Genomic DNA, 24308 nt, shown 5'->3' on the forward strand with positions numbered 1-24308 from the left:
TGGGATAAGCTTTGCAACAAGCTTACCGGTATGGGCAGGGATGTGTCACTGAAATGTTCTTTACCATCATCAAAGAGATAACAAACAAACATACTTTCAAAACACATGAAAACAGAGGAGAGAAACGCTCCTCTAATAACAGCACTATATTGCTTTTACGTTGTTAATAAAGACAAAAAAAGCTATAAACCTTTATAGTAAAGTGAGACTACTGGCCTTAGTTTATATGCATCATGCTGGTAGATGACTGGTGGTACTGGTGTGATGGACAAGGCATACAGTCCACTTACCAGTACATATTGCTGTTCCCTATAGTGGCTTGCAAACAGCCACAGCACGTGCCACTGACTTACAGCACATGCTGGTGCTTCCCAAGTGGCATAAACTAATCTCAAAGTTGTTGATGGTTTTGCTGCACTGAACATCCACATGATTGGTTGAGTACACAAAGCATTTAAAAGATTTACAGCAGATTTACAGTTTGACTGTTTGGATGTGTTGCTACACCGTGCTTAAATATTTTTGCAATGCTCTCAGGAAGTGGCTACTAGGTTCATCATTATATACCAGTAAGCGCAGTATTCTATACCTCTAGTGAAAAAGTCTTAACTTTTTTAAACATTTATCCAATCTAACTCAAGCTTTTTTGTCTCATCTTCATGCAATCTTGGATTCGATTAGCTATCATAGATATAGCCTCAAAGAGCAAAAGCTAACATTCCCAGTTCATCTGGTGGAGCCAGTGAGGACTGAAATAAACAATTTGGAACATTGGTACAAAACTTTCTTTTCTGTGTGCTCAACTATTTCTTGTTGGTGAGCTATAGTAATTTGAGCAACAAGAATAGCATTGGAGTCTAAAGATTACATCCTTGACTGATTTGGTAGATGGGTGTGCAGATGTCTGTTTATGGAGATTGAGCTCTTAATTAATTTTCTCAACAAATGATAGCCAATATGTTCCAGGATTGCATTAAACAGTTAATATCCCCGCCCCTTTTCCACATGGATTATTTCCCACATACAACATAGCTTGTTGGAGTATTAGCATTAATATAACTCTGATTACAAATAAAGCTGTGTATAGAAATCAATCTTCTTCTTCTTCTTCAGACCTTTGTAAAAAATAAACACAAATAGCAAATTACTCAATTAACATTTAAAGGGTCTTTATAGGGGTAAACTTCTACCCCAGAACTACATTTCTACCCTGGTAAATCGGGTGGAAAAGCAGATATAGTTCCTCAAAAAGACCAGAGTTCTGGGGTTTAGTTCCTCTGGTTGAAAAGGGGCTTAAGTCTCTTAAAAATAACTTCCTGATACTTTTGGCTGAACTGTGGCTTTAGTCAGTTTCAACCATTGAAATTGATAAGGTTAAGGCTGATGTTGTTTGGTAATAATCAGCACATAAAAGTAGGTATCAAAGTGCTAAATATAATATTGGAAGCTTTAACGTGTTGCTGCTCTTTAAGTGGACACTCCCCCATCTTGGCTCACTCAGCCTCTGTTTAAAGACAGAGTGAGTCCAGTCCTGCTTCAGGCTGTCCAAACCGGACACTTCTCTACTGCCAAGGTAAATACATTTCACGGGGCTGTAATTCACTCACTGTCCAAGTGTTTTATTCGCATAGACTTACTCGGCAAAGCATGGACTAAGTTTGCAAAGTTTGCTGTTATCATTGAGAGCTGGACAGCACTAACCTCAGCGTTAGTTAGCACCCAGCTAGCCTTGGTTAGCTAGTGGCGCCCGAATGCTAACTGCACTGACTAAGTAAGTGGGTTAAGAAGTTATTAAGGAACCATTGTCCTGCAGTTACGGACATTTAAAAAACCGTCACAGTTATATAAATTGTAATGTTGACGCTGAGATCCCTCTGAATTCAAATAACTTTGTTTCGATTGTGTCCTTAGCTTTCGGAAACAATGAGAGAAGTTTGCTATTTGAAGTTGGCAAAGTCATGTAAAACAGCTCAAAAAAGGAGTTTAAAAGGGCCAGTGTTTGGGTGCAGTTCACTTTAGTTAATATTACTTGAAGTTTCATTGATTTTAAATGCTGTTAACAGGCGTCAGAGGAGTCCAAGGGAAGCTCTGAAGGTGAAAGCACTGCATGTGTGCAGCTTTTTGCATGTAAACGGGTAGCTGGTCAGTTATTCTTCAACATGTATACGTGTCTAAAATCATTTTAACAGCAAGGCAGCTCTGCAATGCATTCCGTTAAAGTCTCTGGTTTATACTGTTTTTAAGGTGAATGAACATAAAAAGGTAATGTTTATGGTAGTAGGCTCTATTGCATTGCATCATGGGCTTCTGTATATTCAACTCTTTTGTGCACTCCATTAATTCACATCAATACTTCCAGACTTCATTAGAAGGATATTAAGCTGATTCTCATAAATCCACCTCACAAACAACCTCCAAGGGGGCCAAAGTTCAATTAACATTTCTCAAATACTGTTGGATGAAATCCTCATCATAACATGCAAACAATAAACTGCTACCTGAGGTGTATATTCATATTCAGTCATTGTTTTCAACAGGTGGAGAGGATTTCTGTAAGAGACAATCAAAGGAAAGTTTCAGCTGCAGAACATCCTTCACTCGCTTCACTATGGGGGCTGTCGTCTCCCGGTGGAAGGTTAGTTTCAAATCCCTCATCAATTTGAGCTTTTTACATTATGCTGCATAAAAAAACATGCATACAGCACAGTAGTTGGTAATATTATTTATTGTCAAACAACACGATTATATTGAGCGATATCTTACTGTAACTTTAGGTAATTAAGCTTTTGATGCACATGTAGGTCTGCAAATTCAAACTGTAGGCACACATAATGTATCCTTGCTTTAGAAAGATGTATACAGATAACCACAATTATGTTATCGTCATTCCTTGTCGTATTTGCATGCATAGGCAAACTGAATAACAAAAAGAAGAGAAGAACACACGAGGCACAAAATGTGCAGAAAAGTAGGAAGATGAAACAGGAAGTTTACGGAGCCATTGAGAAAGTTGCTTGCGCAACACATGCACTGTGTGTTATTATACATGTTGCTGACTGATATTTCGCAATATTTGCCCTGCAGGCTAAACCATCCACTGTGGACATTTTGGAAGGGATCGATAAGGTATGCTTCACCTCATGAAAGGTTTCAACAATCCTCTTTATTTTTTCATGTGACCCGTTTACATTTAAAGGGATACTTCACCCATTTGCATGAAGCTTTGTATCATTAGAAACATGGTAGTAGTGTTGAATGGTCGTGAATCCAACCCTCATTTTGCCCTGAGACGAGAAAAATATGTTTTTCTTTGGATTCACGACCATTCAACACTACTACCATGTTTCTAATGATACAAAGCTTCATGTAAATGGGTGAAGTATCCCTTTAAGTGGAGGTAAATTATTTAGTGGCTCAAACCCCGGGATTAGCACAGAGTTTCTTCTGGAGAAATTATGAACAGTGTTTAATTTCTGTTCAGCCAAAGGTGAAATCTTTCAAATAACGTTTTCAGATGGTTTATATGTATGTCTTATGGTATGGCAAAAAAAAATAGGAAGTCGATGGTGCTTTCTGGTATTTACTTCACGGTTGCTTAGTGACCATTTAAGACTAATTCGAATGTGGTTGTATAGCGCTGGCAGACATGTTTCACAAGCGTGCACCTTTTAACAGGAGTAATCAGATATGCCACATCAGCTTCTCCTGAGCTGTCTGATAGAGCTTTGGTGCTCCTCTACAGTTGAGCTAGTGTTAGGTTATTTTCAGCTGCAGCCCTCGGAGGCCCTAAACTGAAGAGGTCATGTGGTATTGAAGTTATGAAGCAAAGAGGCTCAAGCCTGTTTGTTTCTTTTCAGAAATAAACTTCTTTTAGAACAGTTTGTTTTAGCTCCAGTCAAATGCCCCGTGCATGGTTAGACTGCACATGATGATGTACTGAAGGGCTGACTGTGTGATCTTTTTATCCAGTGTTTGAGTGACAGACACACATGTTACTGCAGAATCATAGTGACCAGAGTGGGTCCCATTCTGTTTGCTTGCTATTTTTGGATGAGGCAGCCTGGTTTACCCAGTGATGTAATACATGCTTATTTAAAAAAAAAAAAAAAAAAAAAAAATCCTGAATGAGTCTTTGCTAATCTCAGAGAGATACTTTATTACATTTATCTATTGATATTTGGCTTTTCTTCCTGAAGTCTGTGCATTTACCATAAATCAACTTTACAGCTGATCCAAAAAGAATGATCTTCCTTTGCATCTATTTGAAGACATGAAATACTTCCGTCGTAATTTAGACATCAAAATGATGACAAAGCGTGATGGCTCTCATAGAGGTGGTTGGTAATTTAGGGTCCTTTTTTCTCATTTTCTGAACCAAAATGTTAAAACAGCAGCAGTATTATATTCCCAGTATTATATTTTTTTATGCGTAAATGGTCTTTTTCAAAATATGCATCAAACATTAAACTGAGTTTGACTTAAATGCATCTAATATTTGTATGATTTAAAACATGTTTCATTGCTTTTCACACAGACGGGATGTGTTGAAGTTTCTGGAGTGTTTTTGATGGTGAATAGATGAGACCGTTGCAGTAGTCTAGTCTGGAAGTGATGAATGTGTTTTTGTGTTAAAGAAACACAGAAGTGCTGTATAGTTTGCCCCACATTCTAGATGACTTTAGTGTCACCTTTGGAGAATTTGAAAACATAAGCCCAGTGCATGTATTAAACTCCTTTTTCATTTTTTCCTCCCAGGAAATACAGACCCTTGAGGAGTACAGTGAGAAGTATCAGAGGCAGCTGAAGATATGGGTGGGGCGTCTGATTCTCTACTCGGCTCTGCTCTACCTGATCACGTGCATCGTGGTGTATTCCTGGTACCTGCCTGAACAGACGATCGGACGGCTCATATTGGCTCTCCCCTTTCTAATATTTCCTTTAATGTAAGTTGATGAGATATGTTTGTAATGCCCATTGATGCATATTTTCTCAAAGATGTCTCTGCAGTGTAACATCTGTTTCCCTTTGTTTCTTTAGAGTATGGTTACTTCGAAAATTGCTTATAATTATCTTTTCACGGAGAACTGAAAAAAATAGTAAGCTGATTCTTTTCATTTTCACTTTTTGCTATAGACGTTATAATATACTGAATATTTGATGTTGAATTTTTTTTTTCCCCAGATGACAAATTAGAGGATCTTAAAGCACAGAAGAGGAAAATAGTAAGTTACTCTTTTATGGTTCTCTGGTCTCCTACAGTATTATGTTTGGTCTAGAGTTTTGCTTAGACCAACCCTGCACAGCGAGGCATGTTGCTGCTCCAAATCAATCAATGTATATGCATTCAATTGCTTTCAATCAAAGTGCTTTACATGGCGCAGGAATAAAACGGACAAAAACATTTTAAAACACATTTCTATCCTAAGACAGGACAGCAGGGAAACTACAACTCATGACTCGCACATCAGTAAACAAGCAGGTCTTCAGGGCTTCCTTGAAGTACATCATCTGAAGACGTCTGTTTAACGTCCATAGATAAACTGTTCTACAATGTTGGAGCACAGAAAGGAAACACTCAGAAGGCTATTCCCTTAAAAATAGAATATTTCTGAAGACTAAGTGCCGCACATTTTGCACTTTCAAAGAATAATTCTTACAGCACATAGCTGTAATATTAGAGGGGAGGGAGCCTGACCGACCAGTGTACATCGTCCTGATCAAATTTTATTAACTCAAGACAGAAAAAGACTTCTGAATTTAAATGACAAACTTACATTTTTTTTGTATTTTTTTTAAGATTTTCTCTCTAATGTTAATGAGAAAAACTCAGCTAAAGAGATCAACCAACCGACCTTTTTGTCAAGTATTGCTCTCACACTGGTCAGAAAAGTAAAGAAAACATCTTAAAACTCGTCTTCTCCATAGAACTCGTTGTAATTCGATGTCTCGCGGGGTAAAGGCTTTATTTGCTAATATAAGAAAAGCTCATATTGATGCTCTCAACATTTCCAGCAAGCTAATGCAGCATCTTTACAGACAGTGTTTGATAGGTACAGTGACTTAGCCCACCCTGCTAATGTCGCTTTAATTAATAGCATTTAGTGCAGCAAAGAAATAAATCTGAGAAATTGCTTGTCATCCTCTGTCAAGTCTAATAACTTTCAATAATTAGTGCTGATGGATTTTCACACTCTCCATTATCGAAGTAGTGAATGTAATTATTCTTCATATTAAATGTAAACATTAAGGAATGTTTAGGACATCATTTAAATGAAGATATACATTTGGGTAACGTCGGGCTGCACTTTCTCAGTCAAGTTAACTTTAAATGTTATGGTCGTCGATTCCTGAGATATTAATGTGTGTTTATGAAACTGCTATTAATTATATCAGTTGATTATTTAATGATTACTCTGCAATAGAGCCATTATAGGAATAATTTCACTGAGCAATGTCCTGGAAAAAAATGGTGTCAGCATTTATCATTTAATCTCTTTTTGACTATTTTTGCCCAGCTTGAAGAAGTTATGGAAACGGAGACGTATAAAAATGCAAAAATGATTCTGGAGAGATTTGATCCTGAGTCCAAGAAAAAAATGGTGAGTCATTCTGTCAACATTTGAAAGATAATGTCACATTGTGTAGTTGTTACATGCTGAAAACATGCTCTAACACCCTCTTGTTATCCGTATTAAGGAGCTGGAGTCCACTCCAGTTGGACCACAGATGACTCCTAAACCAGGACAAGGTAGCAAGAAGTTCTGAAGAGATGCATTATTTTTCTTGCCTCCTCTCCAAGTTTGAAAATTGTTAAAAAACCCTGCAATGATTTCTGTGTTAGAGCTCCGCCAGCGCAACGTCGTCCCCAAAACCCCCACACTGGTGGTGAATAGTGGAGGAGCTGCTACACGCCCTCCTCTTGCCTCTGGGCCCACCTATCCTGGCCGATCTTCCCACTCTGCTCCAGGTGGACCCCCAGAGAGGAACCTGTCGGCTATAGCTGCTCAGCAGAGCTTGATGAGGAAGCCTGTGACCCCTGGAACACCTGTTCCAGGAGCCGGTGAGTTACCTGCACACAGGGGGACCACATCATAATGTGCTCGATTAAGGCCTGATTTACTCTTCCTTGGCTCTGTGTCCCCAGTTGCTCAAGGCCCTGTGGTGTGTGTGTTGTCAGAAAGGTGGTCTATATTATACTGAAGTTGTAATGGGTAATTATAAGAATGTAGTTTTAAATATCTTACTAGAAGGTTCATCCTTTTTCAAACAAGGTAAGAATTGTGAACCAAAATTAAAAGTAGGCAGAACTTAAATAAAGTCAGACTATTCACTCATGGGATATGGTGTTTTTTTCCTTACATTTCATGCCGCTTTCAAAGATTTGTAAAGCCAGCCAACACCATTTAAGAATTTCCTTAGAACACGTGTTAGAAACAGATGACATCTGTGGCATGTAGAGGGATTGAATATTCAATGTAAATTATGTCTGGACTATGAACTCTTAATAGAAGATGCAAATAAGTGCAAACAGTAAAGAAAACATGTTTCTAGAGGAAGCCGCACGCTGCACTTGCCATGTGGAATGCCAACTGTGAAGTATGCACAGATCAGGATTACATTAACTATGATTAATTAGCCAGACCTGCATTTGTTCTCTGGGCAATAGTGGCGGAATCTCACTAAATGTCTTTTAATGCTCGGCGAAATTGCCTTTGGCATGGGGAACACCTCGCAAATGGTGTACACGACTTGATGATATCACCCTCTTCTGTGGAAAATTGAAAGTGAAAAGCAATTTGATACAAAGAGTCACCACAGAGTTTCCATATGTTGGTAAATTAATAACCAGCAGGATACCAAGACTCTGCCAAGTCTCCCAGAAATGACCAGTCATCTTCCTATGATTGCTCTTGATGTTAGATTATATTAATTACTACTCAGCAAAACAGCAGGGATTCTGGACGTGCTTTGCAACTGAGATTCAATGTTCAGTCATTAAGGGGGGAGGAAAAAAAAGGGCCGGGTTTTGAGTAAAATTCATCATGGTTTGTGCAGTTAACTGCCTCAAGATTTCCCTGAGCATTCACTGCAGGCAGGTCAGCTTCAGTGCAGTGTGTGTTTAAGACTTGAGACTGTGTCTAAGAAGCATTGATGTTGTGCTTTAACAGGGATGCACCCTCCAGGCCCACCCCTGGCCAGACCTGTGCTCCCAAGGGAAAGAGGCGCCATGGACAGAGTCATTGAGTATCTTGTCGGCGATGGCCCTCAGAACCGGTACAGAATCTCTGCTCTTCAGGGGACACGTTTATTTACTGTAGCTAGGAAAATTTTTGAATGTGCGTTATGGACAGTTTCCTACCTCGGAATGATTTTGGACAAGTAAAAAGGAATTCTATGTATTTCTAATGTAGCTAATGATTAAATACAGATAATTATCAAAGATTAACGGTGACTTATCTTGCTGCTCTCGTAACTCGATTGCCTTCCTTTTCTTATAGATTTGCTCTCATATGTCAGCAGTGTCTCTCCCATAACGGCATGGCATTAAAAGAGGAATTTGAATACGTTGGTAAGACTCGGAGAAACACAAACACTCTGTCAGTCTCTATCAAACACTGTGCCTTCATTTGCCCTCTAGCATTTGGCAGTGTAGTATATCATATGGCTCTTAAATGCCTCTGCCACTAGCGACCCTTGTAAGCAAAAAACGCAACAAGATTGAATATGCAAATAGGTGCTACACATCAATCTGAAATGTTTATGCTTCTCAGGCATCTTTTGTCATTGCTTCACATTCATGTATATTAATCTAGGTCTGTTTTAATAATGTGTAAGCAAAGTGACGTACACGATATGTCTTATCTGTGTGGTTTCAGCCTTCCGATGCGCGTATTGTTACTTCTTGAACCCTGCGAGAAAGACGAGGCCTCAGGCCCCCAGACTCCCCGAGGTCACAGGAGAGCAGAAAGAGTCCTCTGAAGCCCCCTTACGCTCCTCTGCTGCTGACGCACAGGACGACCACTCAGTTTTAGGTAACAATGACACTCGAGCAGGATTTGTCCACGTGATACGACGGTTTACCAATCCAAGAACATTTGAAAAAAATCCCTTGTTAATACTGTTTTTGCATATTCTGTAGTGTCTGTTTGTCTTTCTCCTACCTTTTTTAGTCTTATAGTTGTTGTAAATTCATGCAAATCTAAACACAACCATTATCTGCAATTACAGAGAAAAGCAAGCTTGCTGATGTCTCTGCTGAAACAGACCCCCAAGAGCCAGGCACTCCAACAACCACAGAGCCCAGCTGTGCGTCAGACAGCCAAAGCACTCCAGAGTCACAAGATCCACCCTCGGAAAAATCCGATGGAGAGCAAGATTTGTCTGCCATGGAGGTGGAATAAAAAAAAAAAGGCGGTGTAGTGATTTCAACACTAGTCACGCTGGAGAAATAAGTTAACTTGTAAGCTAATGCCGTGAGTTGGAATAACACAGGAATAAACCAGCATCTGATGTGATTATTTTTTTAAACTTACAGAACAGAACATCCTTTCTTTTGAGAAATGTTTTTATCGTCGGCACAGTAGTTATGAATTGAATAATATAGTGCATGGCATTTGGTAGCATCACAAAACAAACCTCTTGTCCAGTACGGTTACAGGTGCAGCCCAATTTCACAATATGTAATGGGGGCGGCGTTCAGGATTTAGATGGTGGATGTTAAAAAAATCCCCTATATATCACAGGAAAAGTTGTTTTCAGTTTATTTCCATATTTTGGAATTTTTCTAGCTTAATTAGTTGGAAATAACTTTTGTGGGGAAATAAAATTGTATTTATGGGAAATTATTTATTAATAGTTTACTGTAATGCTGTGCCATTCATGACAGTGTTTACTAGGCTACTTCGCTACGCGGTAGTACTAAAAACATGTTTACACAACCTTGCTACAATAATTGGACTGCACATACAGTTTGTATTTATTGCTTAAAGGGAGGAAATTAGATTTATTTCAGTACTGTGCACCTGCCCTAAGTGCCTTTTTATAAGATGTGTGTGCTTCAGAGTATTGTACATGAAACCTATTTACATATAGACAGTAATGTCATGTACTGTAAGTGTTTACAGACAGTGTGTGTTTGCTGAATGTCAGAATCCATTTGCTGTATGAATAATAAATAAACTTTTGAGAAAATGTACACAAAGGGGTGTCTTAATTTGCTTAAAGGGATAAAGTCAGGAATTATTTGACTGATGTTAAAGTACCATACCAGTATTATACCTGCCTATGTACATATATATAAATGTTAATAAAACAGTACTAAATAATACAATAACATTTACAGTGGTTAAAAAAAATGACATGCATAAATTTTAATTACATATCGTGTGAACATGATAATCTGATTAAGAGATTATAAAAGGTGTTGCTCCTATCTTTCCTTGCTTCCCGTATTATGTCGTGTATTTTAAATCCCTGCTCTATTTCTCCTCTGGTCAGCTTCTAACCAAGGAGCATGTTTAAACGGTCCGTTTTCATTAGCAGGCCAATTTTAGCTTGTGATCATTTTATTTTAGCTCATTGATCATTTGAGACAGCATAAGATAATGGTGCTGACACAGAGACCAACCAGTCTTGATTGCTTGACCCTCTTCATTTGCAACAAGAAAGTCATTGCGGCTACAAACTTGCTCGCTGCCATCACATGACCCTTTTTTTCCCCTGAAGATAAACCGTAAACTATTGGTGAGGTCAACAGCCCACATCTTCTATGTGTTTTGATAATGTATGTTTACAGAGACTTGACCTCCCGGGCCTTGCAATGCATCAATGTGACACCGACAGTAACGCCTGATTCCACCGTGTGCTGTTTGAGGTTGACCTCTGACAAGAGCCAAACTGGGAAAAAAATGGGACATCAATAGGACAACATTTGGATGTTATTTACACTGTTGGGAGGTTGTCCAGTATACATAGCCTGAACATATGTGCGTCCTCATAAGTAATGTATCACAAAAGATCTCTGCACTTCGGTGGTTTTAAAAGGTAGGTTTGAGTAATATGTTTGAGTCCACCACACAGAATTGTTTTGGACTTTTTGGACTTGAGAGCCAAATTATCTTCTGTCTGCAGGATTTTCAACTCTAAGTTTTCGTCTTTGGCTTTATTATTTCATGCATGGACAGGGATCTGGGGATCAAACAGAAACAGTGTTTAAGAACGGTTTGATTTTGAGTATATTATAGTTTTGAAAATACTCCTTAAGTCATTTTTATTTGGTGAACAGTGAGAACATCCTTTTTTTTCTAGAATGGCCCTTCCTCTGATAAAAGGTTCATACTGTAAACATCTACACACCTAATTGACTCATCTACACCTCTTATAAGTACGTCTGAAAGAAATACAACAAAAGATGCACTCTGGATTCTGTGTCCAATTGTCCAAACTCTCTAAGGATTACATCTGAATTGCTATCATGGAAACACTAATTGATTTTCAAGGATGACAAACGACACACAAAGCCCCAGTGCCAGGGTAATTTTGTGCAAGCGAGGAAAATGTACAGTGGTGCTGTCCCAAGGTTCATAGTTCTTTTCATACTCATCTCTCACATGTGCATTCGAGGCCACTTGACATAAATTTATACTGATCTTTTATTTATACCCAGAAAAAATGGCAGATAAGAAACATAAGTGTTCTTGATATTGTGTTTTGTCATATCTAGCAGCCAAAGATTGAAATCCTGCGAAACAATTTTCTGAAGAAATGAAAGAGCGTGCCCTCCTGAACCCTGGAGGAAAATAACCCCACGGTGCGAGGCGGAATATGAAACAGAGGCAGAGAATAAGTAAAATAGACAAGTGCACCAGGCTTGTCACTTTTCCATTTGCTGCCCCCGAGCGTGAGCACTTCAAAATTCTCCTCATCTCGGCGAAAGACCTTCATCGTTATGCTCTATCTACTGTACTGAATACGAAAAAAGTACCATATCAGACAGGGTTAATAAGAAGTTTTAAAAGATTTACACTGTTTCTGTCTGTCTCTAAGAGGAATGCAACAGGAAGGACAACTAAGGCATAAATATACACAACAAAATACATTATGCAGTCGAGACACTGTGGAAAACATTGAGATGAGTGTCACAGAAACAGTTAACATGGTTGTCGTATCAGACATTACTATTGGCTCTTGACAACAGCATCATTACACAGTAATAAGAGCACAATCTCCTTCAGAGAAGCATTAAAATCAAATTAGAGGATACAAGAGCCTGCCTTGATGAGCTGCGAGGGGCGATGCTTCCCGAGCAGTGGATCTCTGGTTATTACCGGAGCTCTTTAGCTGCTCGGGCTTGAATTGCCACTTGACAAAGTTGAGCAGCATTTCACAAAAGGTCATCAGCTTCCAAGAAATTAGTTTTTTAAATTCAAGTCATTTGAAACCCACACACACTCAGGATTGATGGCTCTCCATTTTTTTCCCCTCCCTCGTGTTCTATCTGTCAAAGCCATGAATACATGCGGCTGAATGCATGATGCCGGCAATAAAGCACTGCACTGTAGTTTATACCAGAGTGACATTCAGGGATCAGAGAGCATTGTCATTCTCTGTCCTATCCTGAACTCATTACACCACTGAGCGATGACATCTGTTTGAGCACTCACACAGTTTGACAATTATTAGGGCAAACACTCCTCTGTTATTTAAATGCTAAACTGGGGAGGGCACACTTTTAGAACAACAACACTGACATGATAGTACATATCTGTTTCATTGTAGCATTAAAACACTTCAGATTGAGTTATAATTTATTGGGCTGTTTTTTTTTAACTTTTAATGCTGCTCTACTTGCATCATTTTTGTGCTTGTCAATTGATATATTGACTAATTTTATATAGCGTTAGCATAAAACATGCCCTTGAAATCAATAACATAAAAACATGTCCAACCTAAATTTACAAGTCCAGTCATATAAAGGAGCATAATTCAGCTATAGAGAAGAGTAAATGAAAAACAAGACACCTTTGTTGTCTTGTTGTTTTACTTAAGTTTTGCATATTTTTGTGGAGATGTTCACAAAACCGCTGTAAACAGAGAAGGTGGGGGTAGAAATGGAAGACCGAGACAACACACTTGTGCCACTACCTCATGTGGAAATCATACAAAGCATCCTGCAGGCAGCAGGTTCATTTTATAGCTTCATCTATTACCACACTGTCATTGTTAATTGTCTTCTTTTTACCTCTGCAGGATTCTCCAAATTGGTCCTATCGAATGTGACAGGAGGAAGAGCATTAAGCATCTGACAAGATGATATCTAAGTTCAATTTCCTACTCCTCACCTGATTTATACCTGCGGCAGATCATTTTCTTTTCTGTCATAAAGACCTCTATAAATCAGTGGTGCTTATGGAAGCACTACAGAACAGGGTCTCTGGATTTGTATCCCCTGTGTTTGCTATTAGGAAGCCATTACAGCCACATTTTCCTCCTTCAAACAAAAATGATCAAATCTAATACTGGCAAGATTAGAGAGATAAAGAGAGAAAGTGCTGGCGGAGCTGTTCAACACAGGGCCCTATCTAAACAATATGCTCTAAACTCAATAAAAACAGGGCTTTTTGCTGGTGACACCATTATCCATCTGTTTGGACAAAATTGCTGTATCATGGTATAAATCTGCGACACAAGTGACATATCCTCTAAAATAAAAGGGAACATTAACTGCTCTATCTTCTAGAGGCCATGGGACTGGCTGGCTATAAGCTCAGTCAAGTGTGATGGCAGTTATACTGTGTTTTACTAGACTGCAGACAATTATACTTTGCTCCTCTCCCCTAAGAAGACAAACTGCCATGGCTTCAGCTGAAATGATTTCAAATAGATTTTCCAAAATGTCTGTCGCCAGATTGCTTCCATACATTATTTCACTTAAATGGAGAGAAAAAAAGAGGGAGCAAATCCACAAATCAATCACAACGGCCCACTTTACCAGATGGAAAGACGAGAGCTTCCTGTGTGTGTGTGTGTGTGTGTGTGTGTGTGTGTGTGTGAGAGTGTGTGTGAGTGTTGAAGACCTGCAGAGAAGGACGGTTATAGGATGTGCACAGTCCTGTCTCTGCTATGTGTCTCACTCATCTTGAAGGATGACATAGACTATCTACTTTCAGTGGTTAGCTGGCGGTGCTGTAAAAGTGAAATAATGTATAATGAACTGACCTGCTGACTTCTGGTTAGTTCAAAAGCTACTTCATTCTTCAACTGTCTTTAATCTGTTAAAATAACAGGGGAAATGCAATTATAATAAACATATCAGGGAACACAAAATCTTCAGTGTATGTAACAATCAATTTGAATGTAGATGTGAACTTCTTACATGGTGTATAAATAAAGCCTTGAAACACAGCCATATACATAAAAGGCTATACATACATTAAGATAAAAATAATAATTACACTACAGTAAAAACATTTATTCATTTAGCACCCTCCAACCACAAACGATACGTTAAGTTAAAATAGAGGAAAAAAAGATTGTCATAGAAAGTCACATTTTAAAATGTGTGTGCAGTAGGATAGGCTACAATAAAAGATCTTAAGTATTAAGTATTCTGTCATACTTAAGAAAGTGAATTTGATATAAATGATTGAGTCCTTATTGACACCTACTTAACATCCAGAAAAACAAGCTTTCCGTATTATTATTAATGTGCTTATTTGTTTTTCATTGTAGGCTACTTTTGTTTACGTTCGTCTCAGGGATGGGAAGGCGGGATTTCCTCTCACATTTCATCCAATCAGGACACGCCCACATACGCGAATAATCGCTGTTAAAGTAAAGTGGTTTCTAAGTTAGTTCACGTCATATATCGGTTGAAAGGAAACATGTCCTTTATCAAACTGAGGAACTGCGGGATTAAAAAGGCCGGCTAAGCTTTAGGAGCGGGTCAGAAGAGAAGAAGCATCCCTTAAATGGACCAACGCCACCCAGCTAGTTTACCTGTTAGCTCAATAGGGCAAGCACCGGTTCTGTATCGGGAACATCTTAAATGGTAACTTTAATAAGTCAAAATAAACTTAAACTGCTGTACGCATTGTTGGTGTATTTATCCTTTATATTTCACCCAAAGGAGCAGAATGTCAGGGACGCAACACCAGCAACGAAGTTACCTGGACAGTGATGCAGTAAGTGAACAAACACTCCTTACAACGAACATGTTTGTCTGTCACCATGGTGTGAATAGTATCAATTCATAAATGGTCAATACTTGGAAAGCCCGAAGCTCCTGTATGCAGAGCTGTGATATACATACGGTTTGTACTTACAGGTCAGTCAAAATGCACAATACAAAAGGTAAAAAAGGCCTTCAGGTTATCTCTCCCAGACCTTTGCTTTCCAGCTCTAGAATATCATCAAACATAAACTCTGCACTGTTTAACAAACTCATGAATCTGTGACTCCAATGGGATCTATTAGATTGTATTTGATCTGTTAAGAGATATCTGTAGCAGCATGGACACCATTTTTTCAAGCTGCAGGGCTGAAATCAATCTAAATGTTTGTTAAAACTGCCTTCCTGGCCTTAGAGGACAAGAATTGTTTAGTACCGTATGGATTAAGTTGACGTGTTGCCCAAATGTGCCTAAGATCAATATAAAACATGTTTGGTAGATATGTTGCTGATTTTGTCACTCTACCAAAGACAGTTTTAGCAGTGTATAGCAGATCAACTCTTGATTATTCCTGCTTACATGAGTGTCTCCTCTAAGTTTCACAGATGTTTTCTTATTTAGCAAATGACAACAGAGAAATGACAACAGAGAAATGACAACAGAGTTAAACACATTTCTTTCTTTTATTTTTGCAATTTGCCTGGCGCACTTATTTTTATGCGTTCCGATTCAGTTCTCAATTCAATGCAGATACTTAGTCTGTCTCCTGGGTCGCAATTTGAGGTAAACTGGATTCACAAATATAATAACAAGACCAAAACATTTATTCATACACATAAAAGCAATAAAAAACAATACTTCCTTCAGGATAAAAAGTATGGTTAAAAAGTTTACAGATGAAAGGTCAAAACTTATTGGCCACCCACAGCAACCAAGTGTCCAATCAGAGCATAAAATCCTTGTGTTGAATTTGAGACTGCATTTTCTTTGCTCTCAATTTAAGATGAATTATTTTATTTTTCAAGAATGTGCTGTAAATTAGCAATAACTCTGACACTGAGCGCTGCTTCCCGTTGAGCGTGTGCTCAACTTATACTGCATAGAAACTGAAATGTCTCAATGAAACGTAAGTAAAACAACTCTAATACACTTTCTGTGTTCGATCACAATCATTTGATTCATAATTATTAATAGTTGAAAGTCCTCACACAAATCGTATATTACCTAAAAGCCAATAAACCAGTCACACACATGCACTTAGACAACGCTGCATTCAGCATTACAGTCATGCACATTTATTACATTTACTGTAGATAGCTCAAACAGCCATGCATGACTCCATTCATCTCTGTTTTGTGCAGAGAAGTGCAATATTGAGTGTGAGATTAATTTATGCAAAAAACCTGTCACAATTGTATAAAAAAAATCTGCTGATCTGAAAGAATATCTAAGATTAAAGAGCTGCTTCGCATATTTCAAATTTTTGAAATGTAAGAATTATAACATTTCACGACTTTTTCTCATTATGTTGACTCTCTTTGTGCCTCTTATACAGCGTGTCTATTTCAGTGTCATGCCTGGATGACGATATACACTGCTCAACTTATATTTTATATGAGCTATGCTTGACCCATAGTTTGAGCAAGAATGCTATAGCCAACTAACACCCTAAAGGCTTAGCTTAATGTAGCATAGTAACTGCTACATAAACATTTAGATCAGTGGCCGTACTCAGGAGCCACATTGACAAGAAAATAGAAGTAGACATAAATGTAAGAGCCTCAATCCAAGAAATGCTGCGCCATCAGTTGTTAATGGATCTCCATGTATGTTGTTGCATTTTTGCAGTGAAACCATGTCGAGCCGTTCTTCTGTGATGTCATAATGACTGTCGATTGCTCAGACAGAGATGAGTAGTTGTTGCGTGTTGTGGATATCCAGGCTTTCATCCATTGCAATGCTGACAAACTCAGCAGAAGACATTTTCTATATGTAGAATATGTTCAGTGTTCTCTGAGACGTCGGATACCCTCCAAGTCAGAAAGTTGATTTATTTATTTATTTTTTCCCCCACCTATCGTTCCAGGTTTTTTTTTTCTCAGGAAACAATGTAGAACCGGTCAGTGATATGTAATCCTTCACTCTTTCTTCTATTAGTATCTCGTTTCATGTTTTTAATCGATTTTTGTGTGATTTTGGTAGAACGCCTCTGTGGCTCTTTCGCTAATTTAAGTGTGGATTGTTTTTTTTTTGTGTGAGCAGTTTGTTTCTGTTTTGTTAACTTTTCAGCCTTTGTGAACTTTGGGTGTTTTGTGATGGCGCTGCAAATGAGACCTTTTGTAAACTAATGTTATCACAAAAAACAGACAGTTGCATTGGAGATCCCGGTCCTCTTAAAACGTTTGATATTCCCCTTCACACTTGCGATTCTGCTGTTGTTGTGCAATTTTTTGGTTAGTTATCCCAATGAGTTTGCACTTGTCTCCCACAAAAGACACAAGACAGAATACACAAATCATCCCTGCGCTTTCTGTCATCCTGAGAACAATAAATGTAACATTTTTAAAATGTCTATGCTACATTAAAAAAATGAACTTTGCATAGAAATTGAGTGAAATACAGATATATAAACAACATATCACAACATTGTAACAAAACCATTATGTAGGATACGATTAACAGTAGATTTGACCTTGCCTTTTGTATACTGCCTTTAATTGAAGCTTCATGTAGTTGTTTTTCTATTATACTCACATATGTTATGAGTCACTGATGATATTACATTTATTATTAACCCTGGATTGCAGCAGCAGCACTTTAAAAATAAGTTTCATCTGAAACCATAAAAATGGAAATAAGACATGTAGCTTGACGTTTCTAAGGGAAATCTTCAATATCAAAGTGGTCTTGAGTCTGTTTATTATCGAGTGTTTTTTAGAGGATCTTGCATGAGAAGCCCTCTGGGTGCTTTTTGTAGTCTGAGGAAAAAACAACAAAAACAAAGAAGGTGGCAGCACAAAACATGGGAGACGGCAGTTGAAAGCAGCATTGAACAAAATGTGTATACTGTTTTTCAGTGTTTATGACATTGCCAACAGGGTGACAGCCCCGACAACATTCATGGAAGTAATTATCTCAATAAAGCCTAGGTACAACAACAATCCAGTGCCTCTTCTTTGTGGACATTAGCCTGTTGGCACTGCTGCGCTGTGACTGTGAGCCAGATCGTCTTTTACTGTGATATTCCCTGTTGCCAACCATAATTAATTGCTTTACAGTCTTCGAGGCCATAATGCTCATCAGTTATTAATTAGAAATTCATTTTGCTGAATAAATAATGCTTATGATTGATGATGAAAGTTGTAATTAGGTTCTTGGAGTAATTCACAGGGGAGCGAGCCTTTACACTTGAATCCAGGCTATTAAATACTGCTCATTTAAGGGACTGCTATACCTCTTGTCATAAAGCAGGGCTTCTGTGCTAGCATCTGGATTCAGGGAGCAGGAACATGGGTTATGTTAGACTACCCACCTCTCCAACGAATCATGATCCTTCATGCTACCTGAGCTCTTTTTTTTTTCTAGAAAAGTAATCATTCCCAAAGTGTCACATTAGAACCAGTTATCAAGTTCAAAACACCAACCCAAATCTTTTTTTACTAAAGGCACAACTGATCAGGTTATTACCAATGTGTCCTTTGGAACATGCCGCATCGTTGCCATGCTACAAAGGTCTCATGGGTCCTCCGATGCATCATATAGCCTACAGTCCTTTTAAATGACGAGAGAGAACTGTGAAAACTCAAGCCATCTATGGCTCACTATTGATTTTACACAGAAGACCCGGCCATATTTGATAGCCTTTTTGATATATTTTCTTGCGATCACAGGTCCCTTTGGAGTTTTGTGGAAAATAAACCAGTCAATATACACCTATTAGGATTCCTTGATCTGACTCCATAAACCTGTGGGGTACACTGTTTCCGATGCTCATTGCATCATGATAGCATAGAGACCGAATGCTGTTACTTTTGTAAGATGAACAATCAACAATGTAATGGCTTCTCTTAGACCAATTAACATGATTGACCAGCTGTAGAGAAAAAGAAAGGTCTACACAATGCCACTCAACAAAAAGACTGCAGATATTAAAAAAAACAAAAAAAAAAACAGCAGCTGATGATGGTGTAGCCTCATCAGGCAAGAATACAACTCGTCCTTTTCACCTGTCATCACGGCTGCGAGTGAGCAATGGTAACCCCCCACTCCTCCTCCCTTTAGCTAACCAGTATCTGCCCTATTAGCAATTTATAATGGAGATCAAGAAGTAGTCAGTGGAGAATGAAGACAACTGTCTGCACCCAGTCCTAATTGGCTTTATGTTCTCCTTCTGATAAATGGCTTGCAACTACTATAGCGTCCCGCAGATTTTATTGCCCTAATAGGACTCAGTAACTGGATTTACTCACAGATATCGGGTCAAAAAGGACATAGAGAGCAAAAATGTTAATTAATATCAATAATGGCCAATTATTAGTTTGACAGAGGGATCCAAGCTAGCTGTGTGCTCTAATGACTCTGAGCTAAGTTGAAGGGAAACACTGGCGAATTAGCATAACTGTGTATGCACACTCCATGGAGGTGCCCAGCAAACATCTGTTATGTTAGAAATTCAAATAGAATTCCTATTAGTAACCCTGGCTGTGGTTGCATAATCAGTCATTCTTCTCTGGCCATTTCTGAGGCGCTAACAATGCCCTTGTGACTGGTGGAACTCCTCCCTTTGGGCTTTCCAATCAAATTTGGCCCCATGTGGACCAGGTCCTAACAACAGACGAGGCAATGCGGACATCTGAGGGGGGCTTTGTGCTCTGACAGGAGCTCAGTCTATCCACCCATGACACATGAACGAAGAAAGGGAAACTGTTATTTATTTGAATATAGCAGATAGGAGTTAAGGAATTAATGTTGAGATATGACTTTTAGACCTACTGGATGGAGCTACTTATTTTTCTGCCTCCCTTTGTGTGTTCTTTAGCTACATGCAAAGTGTATTTGGATGCACTGAATTGTTGGCAAGTTTTGTTTTTGTCACAAGTTTAAACTTTAATACTAAACAAATTCATTTATTACAAAGTAGAGTTAACAGAGATGTATTTATGTATACTGAGGTCATCTGAAGACAGCGTCTTTAGGATATTGAAAACAGAAAATATTCTGCGAAGGAATAGATTTTCTATTTGGAGCCTGTAATGTCAGTTCTCAGTATCTTGGGGGAATTACTGCATACGACTGTGTAGATGCTGGCAGGAGCACTTTCTTTGTAATCAATGCCTGCTGTAATGCAGAAGAAATGCCCTCGAAGATAAAAGTCATCAACATCCAAGATCCGTCATTGACATTTTTATGCAAACACATCAGATAAAAATGAAATCCAACTGTCTGGTGGACTTTATTGAGTTTCCTTGAATGGCTTTTGCGTTGAGCGTAATTTTCCACACTGGCCCTTGCACGCTGAAAAATGGGGCGGATAACAAGGGGTGGACAATCTCATGAGCCTTATTCTTTAGCCACCTTCCTAAACCAAACAAAACCAATAGCATTGTCACATTTGTGACCATTATTACAACCCCTAAAAGAAATAATAAAGTGTGCATCCATTTTTTATGCCTTTGTCAGTCAGTGTGCCAGTTGCAAGTGAATGGAAATCTACTCATTGTATCACTTTATTGCAGGGATATTTCCATCCAACCTTTAAATCCCAATCTGCCAGACGATGGCCAGAAAACTTGTATTGTGCTCGGTTTAATGTCGCAGCATTAATTCTTAAAGTAATATTACCCCTCGCTATCTGCCCAATAGTATGGGACTGCTGTCATGACTTACAACTCTGCGTGACCTTCTCTGTTATAATGTGAGGATGTAATTCCCTCCAGTGTAATGTCATGTTTGATCAGAGGAGCTACCAGTGTCCTGCTCTCTGCAGTGCACAGCAGGAGGTGTGCTGAGTCAAATGGACAACCAGAGGTTCCCCTTAAGGGCAAAACTGACGCTGTCTGCATATTCTCCCCTCAATGCGCTCGGCTTTGTGGCGTGGTTTAATATCCGTAAATTCTTGAGCCTTGTGTTTAAAAAGGCACAGAGGAAGAAGAAGAAGAAAAAGCATCAAAAATTTGGAAAAAATCAAACAACTTGAACATTTTGTTGGATTTCTTTTTTCTTTTCTTTTTTTTTTAAGCAGAAGCCATTTTTCGTTGTCTTTTTTTTAATATTCAAATTAATACCTGCGTCCTGAATTAATCTGTTTGTTAATGAAAAAAAAACAACATATGTTTGGTGCACAGTGCTGCATCCAACAGCTTTGGATATAGTATACATGACTGGGCGACTCCATGCTTGTATATATGAAATATCTTCAGCTTTACGCTCCTCTCCATTCCATGGCCTCGGGTGTATAAATTTAGTTGATGGTTTTCGTTTCTCTTTCTTAATTCATTGCAGTCGGATTCCTCTTTGATGCAGTTCTGTTGTCCCCCAAACAATTGAAGTGGAGACAATGGAGGCATAATGATAGATCCGTGTACCCACCATCTGTAAGAGCAGCTGCTCCCTTGCATCTGTACAATATGCTAGAGTGGGGAGCCTCAGTAATCTGCATAATAAGGAGAGGGCTTATCTCAGTCTAGTTAATAATCACAAGCAATCGATGCACTTCATTCCCTCACTCCTGACTGATGAAAAAAGAAAAAAAGCAGCAAAGTTTTGGTATGTTAGTCGTATCCTCGGTATAGGCAGGGGTCGCGGTGTAACGCCAAGCTGTTGATTTTGCCTGGAGCTACAGATTTAGTCTGCACTCTATTTCATCTTTTCATGAATACCATAATTACAGCAGGACGCTCTGAGTTATCATACTGCTTCTTCTCTCTGAACACTCTTATAGGGTTTACAGCCTGCGTAGGAATGCTGATAGTCATATCAGAACTGGACCTATGACTCAAAGTGTGTGATAAACCCAGAGCTCGTGCCGTGTTGATAAGAGTCAAACCTCATAAACAATACTCTCTCAGACATGGCCGGAAGATTGCCGCCCCCCCCTGTAAAATGTATCCTTGTTTCTTAAAATGCCTTCTCAGACACTATACTGCCTCTCTGTATGGGACAGAGCATCCCATCGCGTCTCACGGCCAGAAATATTTATCAATGAATTCAGGGAGGAGATTACACAGAGCTCACAAACTCACTGGTATATGATGTAAGACAAGCAATTATCATTTTCATTGTCAACCACCTGCTGTGTTTGGGAAGTACAGAAACATGTCCATGAATGTTCTTTTAATTGGGTTTATGGATTTCCTTTTATTTCCTTCTAAACATTTCTAATACGTGATCACATGCATTCACTCAGGAAGTCCTTCAGATTCAGCAGGAGGCTTTGAAAATCCATGTTTGGTTAAAGGACAGTAGAAGAACACAATCTATCCATTGAATGGCCTTTATTTTCGGCTCTTCATTTATGGCATCGAACTTTTCTTCATGCAATTTAATAGACGCCTCAGAGCTTTGTGAATCAGTATTTTATCATGTTTTTAAACAAACACTATTTATTACACTTGGTAAAGACTCCTAAACAGACCCCGAATTGATTGGATTGAAAGTATGCAATAATATTGATCAGCAGAGTCTCCCTTTGGTATTCTCTTCTTAAATATGCTTCATTAAATCAGGTCTATTAAATAGTCTGCAGTGTTCTTTGTTTCAAACACTGTACACAGTATTTCTGTCTCAGACAAGTTGCTCTCAGATTTTTTTGTTTCATTTTTTTTACAGAAATATTTAATTGTATTTTTGAAGGGATCAGATCCGAAATGTTATTAATTGCATCCCTTTACTTTATAATTTATTGCACAGATGAAACCATAATGTTTCACTTGCTCCTGCTCTGAAAGCATTTTCATAACGCTAGTAGACACCAACGACTTCCCATGGTTCCTGAACCTCCTAATTAAGCATGCATGATGTTTCCCTCCCAGCTGCTAGGCTTCTGAGATGCACTTGGCAGGTGTATTGAGCCCCCCAGTGAGGCCCGAGAATCGCGAGTGGTATACGTAGAAGTGCAGGTGTGACATGTTAGGAGGAGTCCAGGTGCTTATTGAGTTATCAGAGGCAGCCACCGCACGTTTGATTTATCATCTGGGGCTCAGCGTCGCCGTATCTGCGCGGCAATATATCAGACAACAAAATAAAATGTTCTGAAAATTACCCGCTGGTGTTGCTGCACTCGTGATAACTTACATGTAGCACGCTGTCGGATGTAGCGTGGCACATACTGACACTTCATGTGAAAAATTGACAGTGCTTATTGAGCTTGTATGGTGACAACACACACTAAATCATGAATGCAAAGCCTTTAGCCAAGCCACAGATTCACCTTGAATTCACCCTTTATGTGTTATTATTTGTCACTGATTTGTGGTTTATGGCTTCCATGTCAACACTTGAATTAAATGACTAATTTACGGCAGTGACACAGTGCTCATTTAAAGTGCATTAAGACCAATTAGGATATGTTTAAACATCTGATAAACCACATCCTTTAGAACTAGTCTAATCATACACAGGCGCTCTATGACATGAATGCCATACTTACCTCTGCATTCCTGAAAGCCTTAAACACAGAATGAGCCCGCCTGTCTCCACGAGCACATAAAAGGTAAGCAGATTTATGGGAAGGTTTTATCCTAGACTCAGGCACCATCTGATAAACAAGCACTCGTTTTGCTTCAGGCTAAATAATACTCTTTGAGGTCCTGATTTACAATGCTGTGAAGGACCCATTTGTGGTTCAGCTCTGAGGCGCGCACCTCTGTGATTGGCCATCCGTAAGCTCAAAATTTGGGGGCTCAGATCTACAGCGAGAGCGCTTGAGGATTTCTAAATGGACAAATGCGTAAGTGATGGTCGGGTTTTTATTCAGGGTTAATAGATGAAGAGAAATGAACTTTTCAGAGATGTAAAAGGCTTTTAGATTTAACAAAATCCTCCCCAATTCCCAGTGATTGAAGTTAAAACTGAGGCAGCGTGCAGCCAATCTTATATTCCCGGCTTTTTTAAAAGAGAACTCATTGGGGTATTGGTCCA

The 24308-nt window shown here is 38.8% G+C and overlaps 1 protein-coding gene across 1 annotated transcript; it reads left to right on the forward strand.

The window, feature by feature from the left end:
* Window positions 1–1464: 1464 nt before the first annotated feature.
* lnpa (limb and neural patterns a) lies at window positions 1465–10201 on the forward strand. The gene is made up of 13 exons (XM_079357129.1): window positions 1465–1573; window positions 2538–2635; window positions 3085–3126; window positions 4756–4943; window positions 5038–5096; window positions 5182–5222; window positions 6516–6599; window positions 6697–6748; window positions 6842–7060; window positions 8169–8274; window positions 8499–8569; window positions 8877–9032; window positions 9229–10201. The coding sequence occupies exons 2-13, from the start codon at window positions 2609–2611 to the stop codon at window positions 9399–9401; spliced, it is 1218 nt and encodes a 405-aa protein (XP_079213255.1). The 5' UTR covers window positions 1465–1573; window positions 2538–2608; the 3' UTR covers window positions 9402–10201.
* Window positions 10202–24308: the final 14107 nt, after the last annotated feature.

Source organism: Symphodus melops (genome assembly GCF_947650265.1).
Source record: "Symphodus melops genome assembly, chromosome: 12".
NCBI classification, from domain to species: domain Eukaryota; kingdom Metazoa; phylum Chordata; class Actinopteri; order Labriformes; family Labridae; genus Symphodus; species Symphodus melops.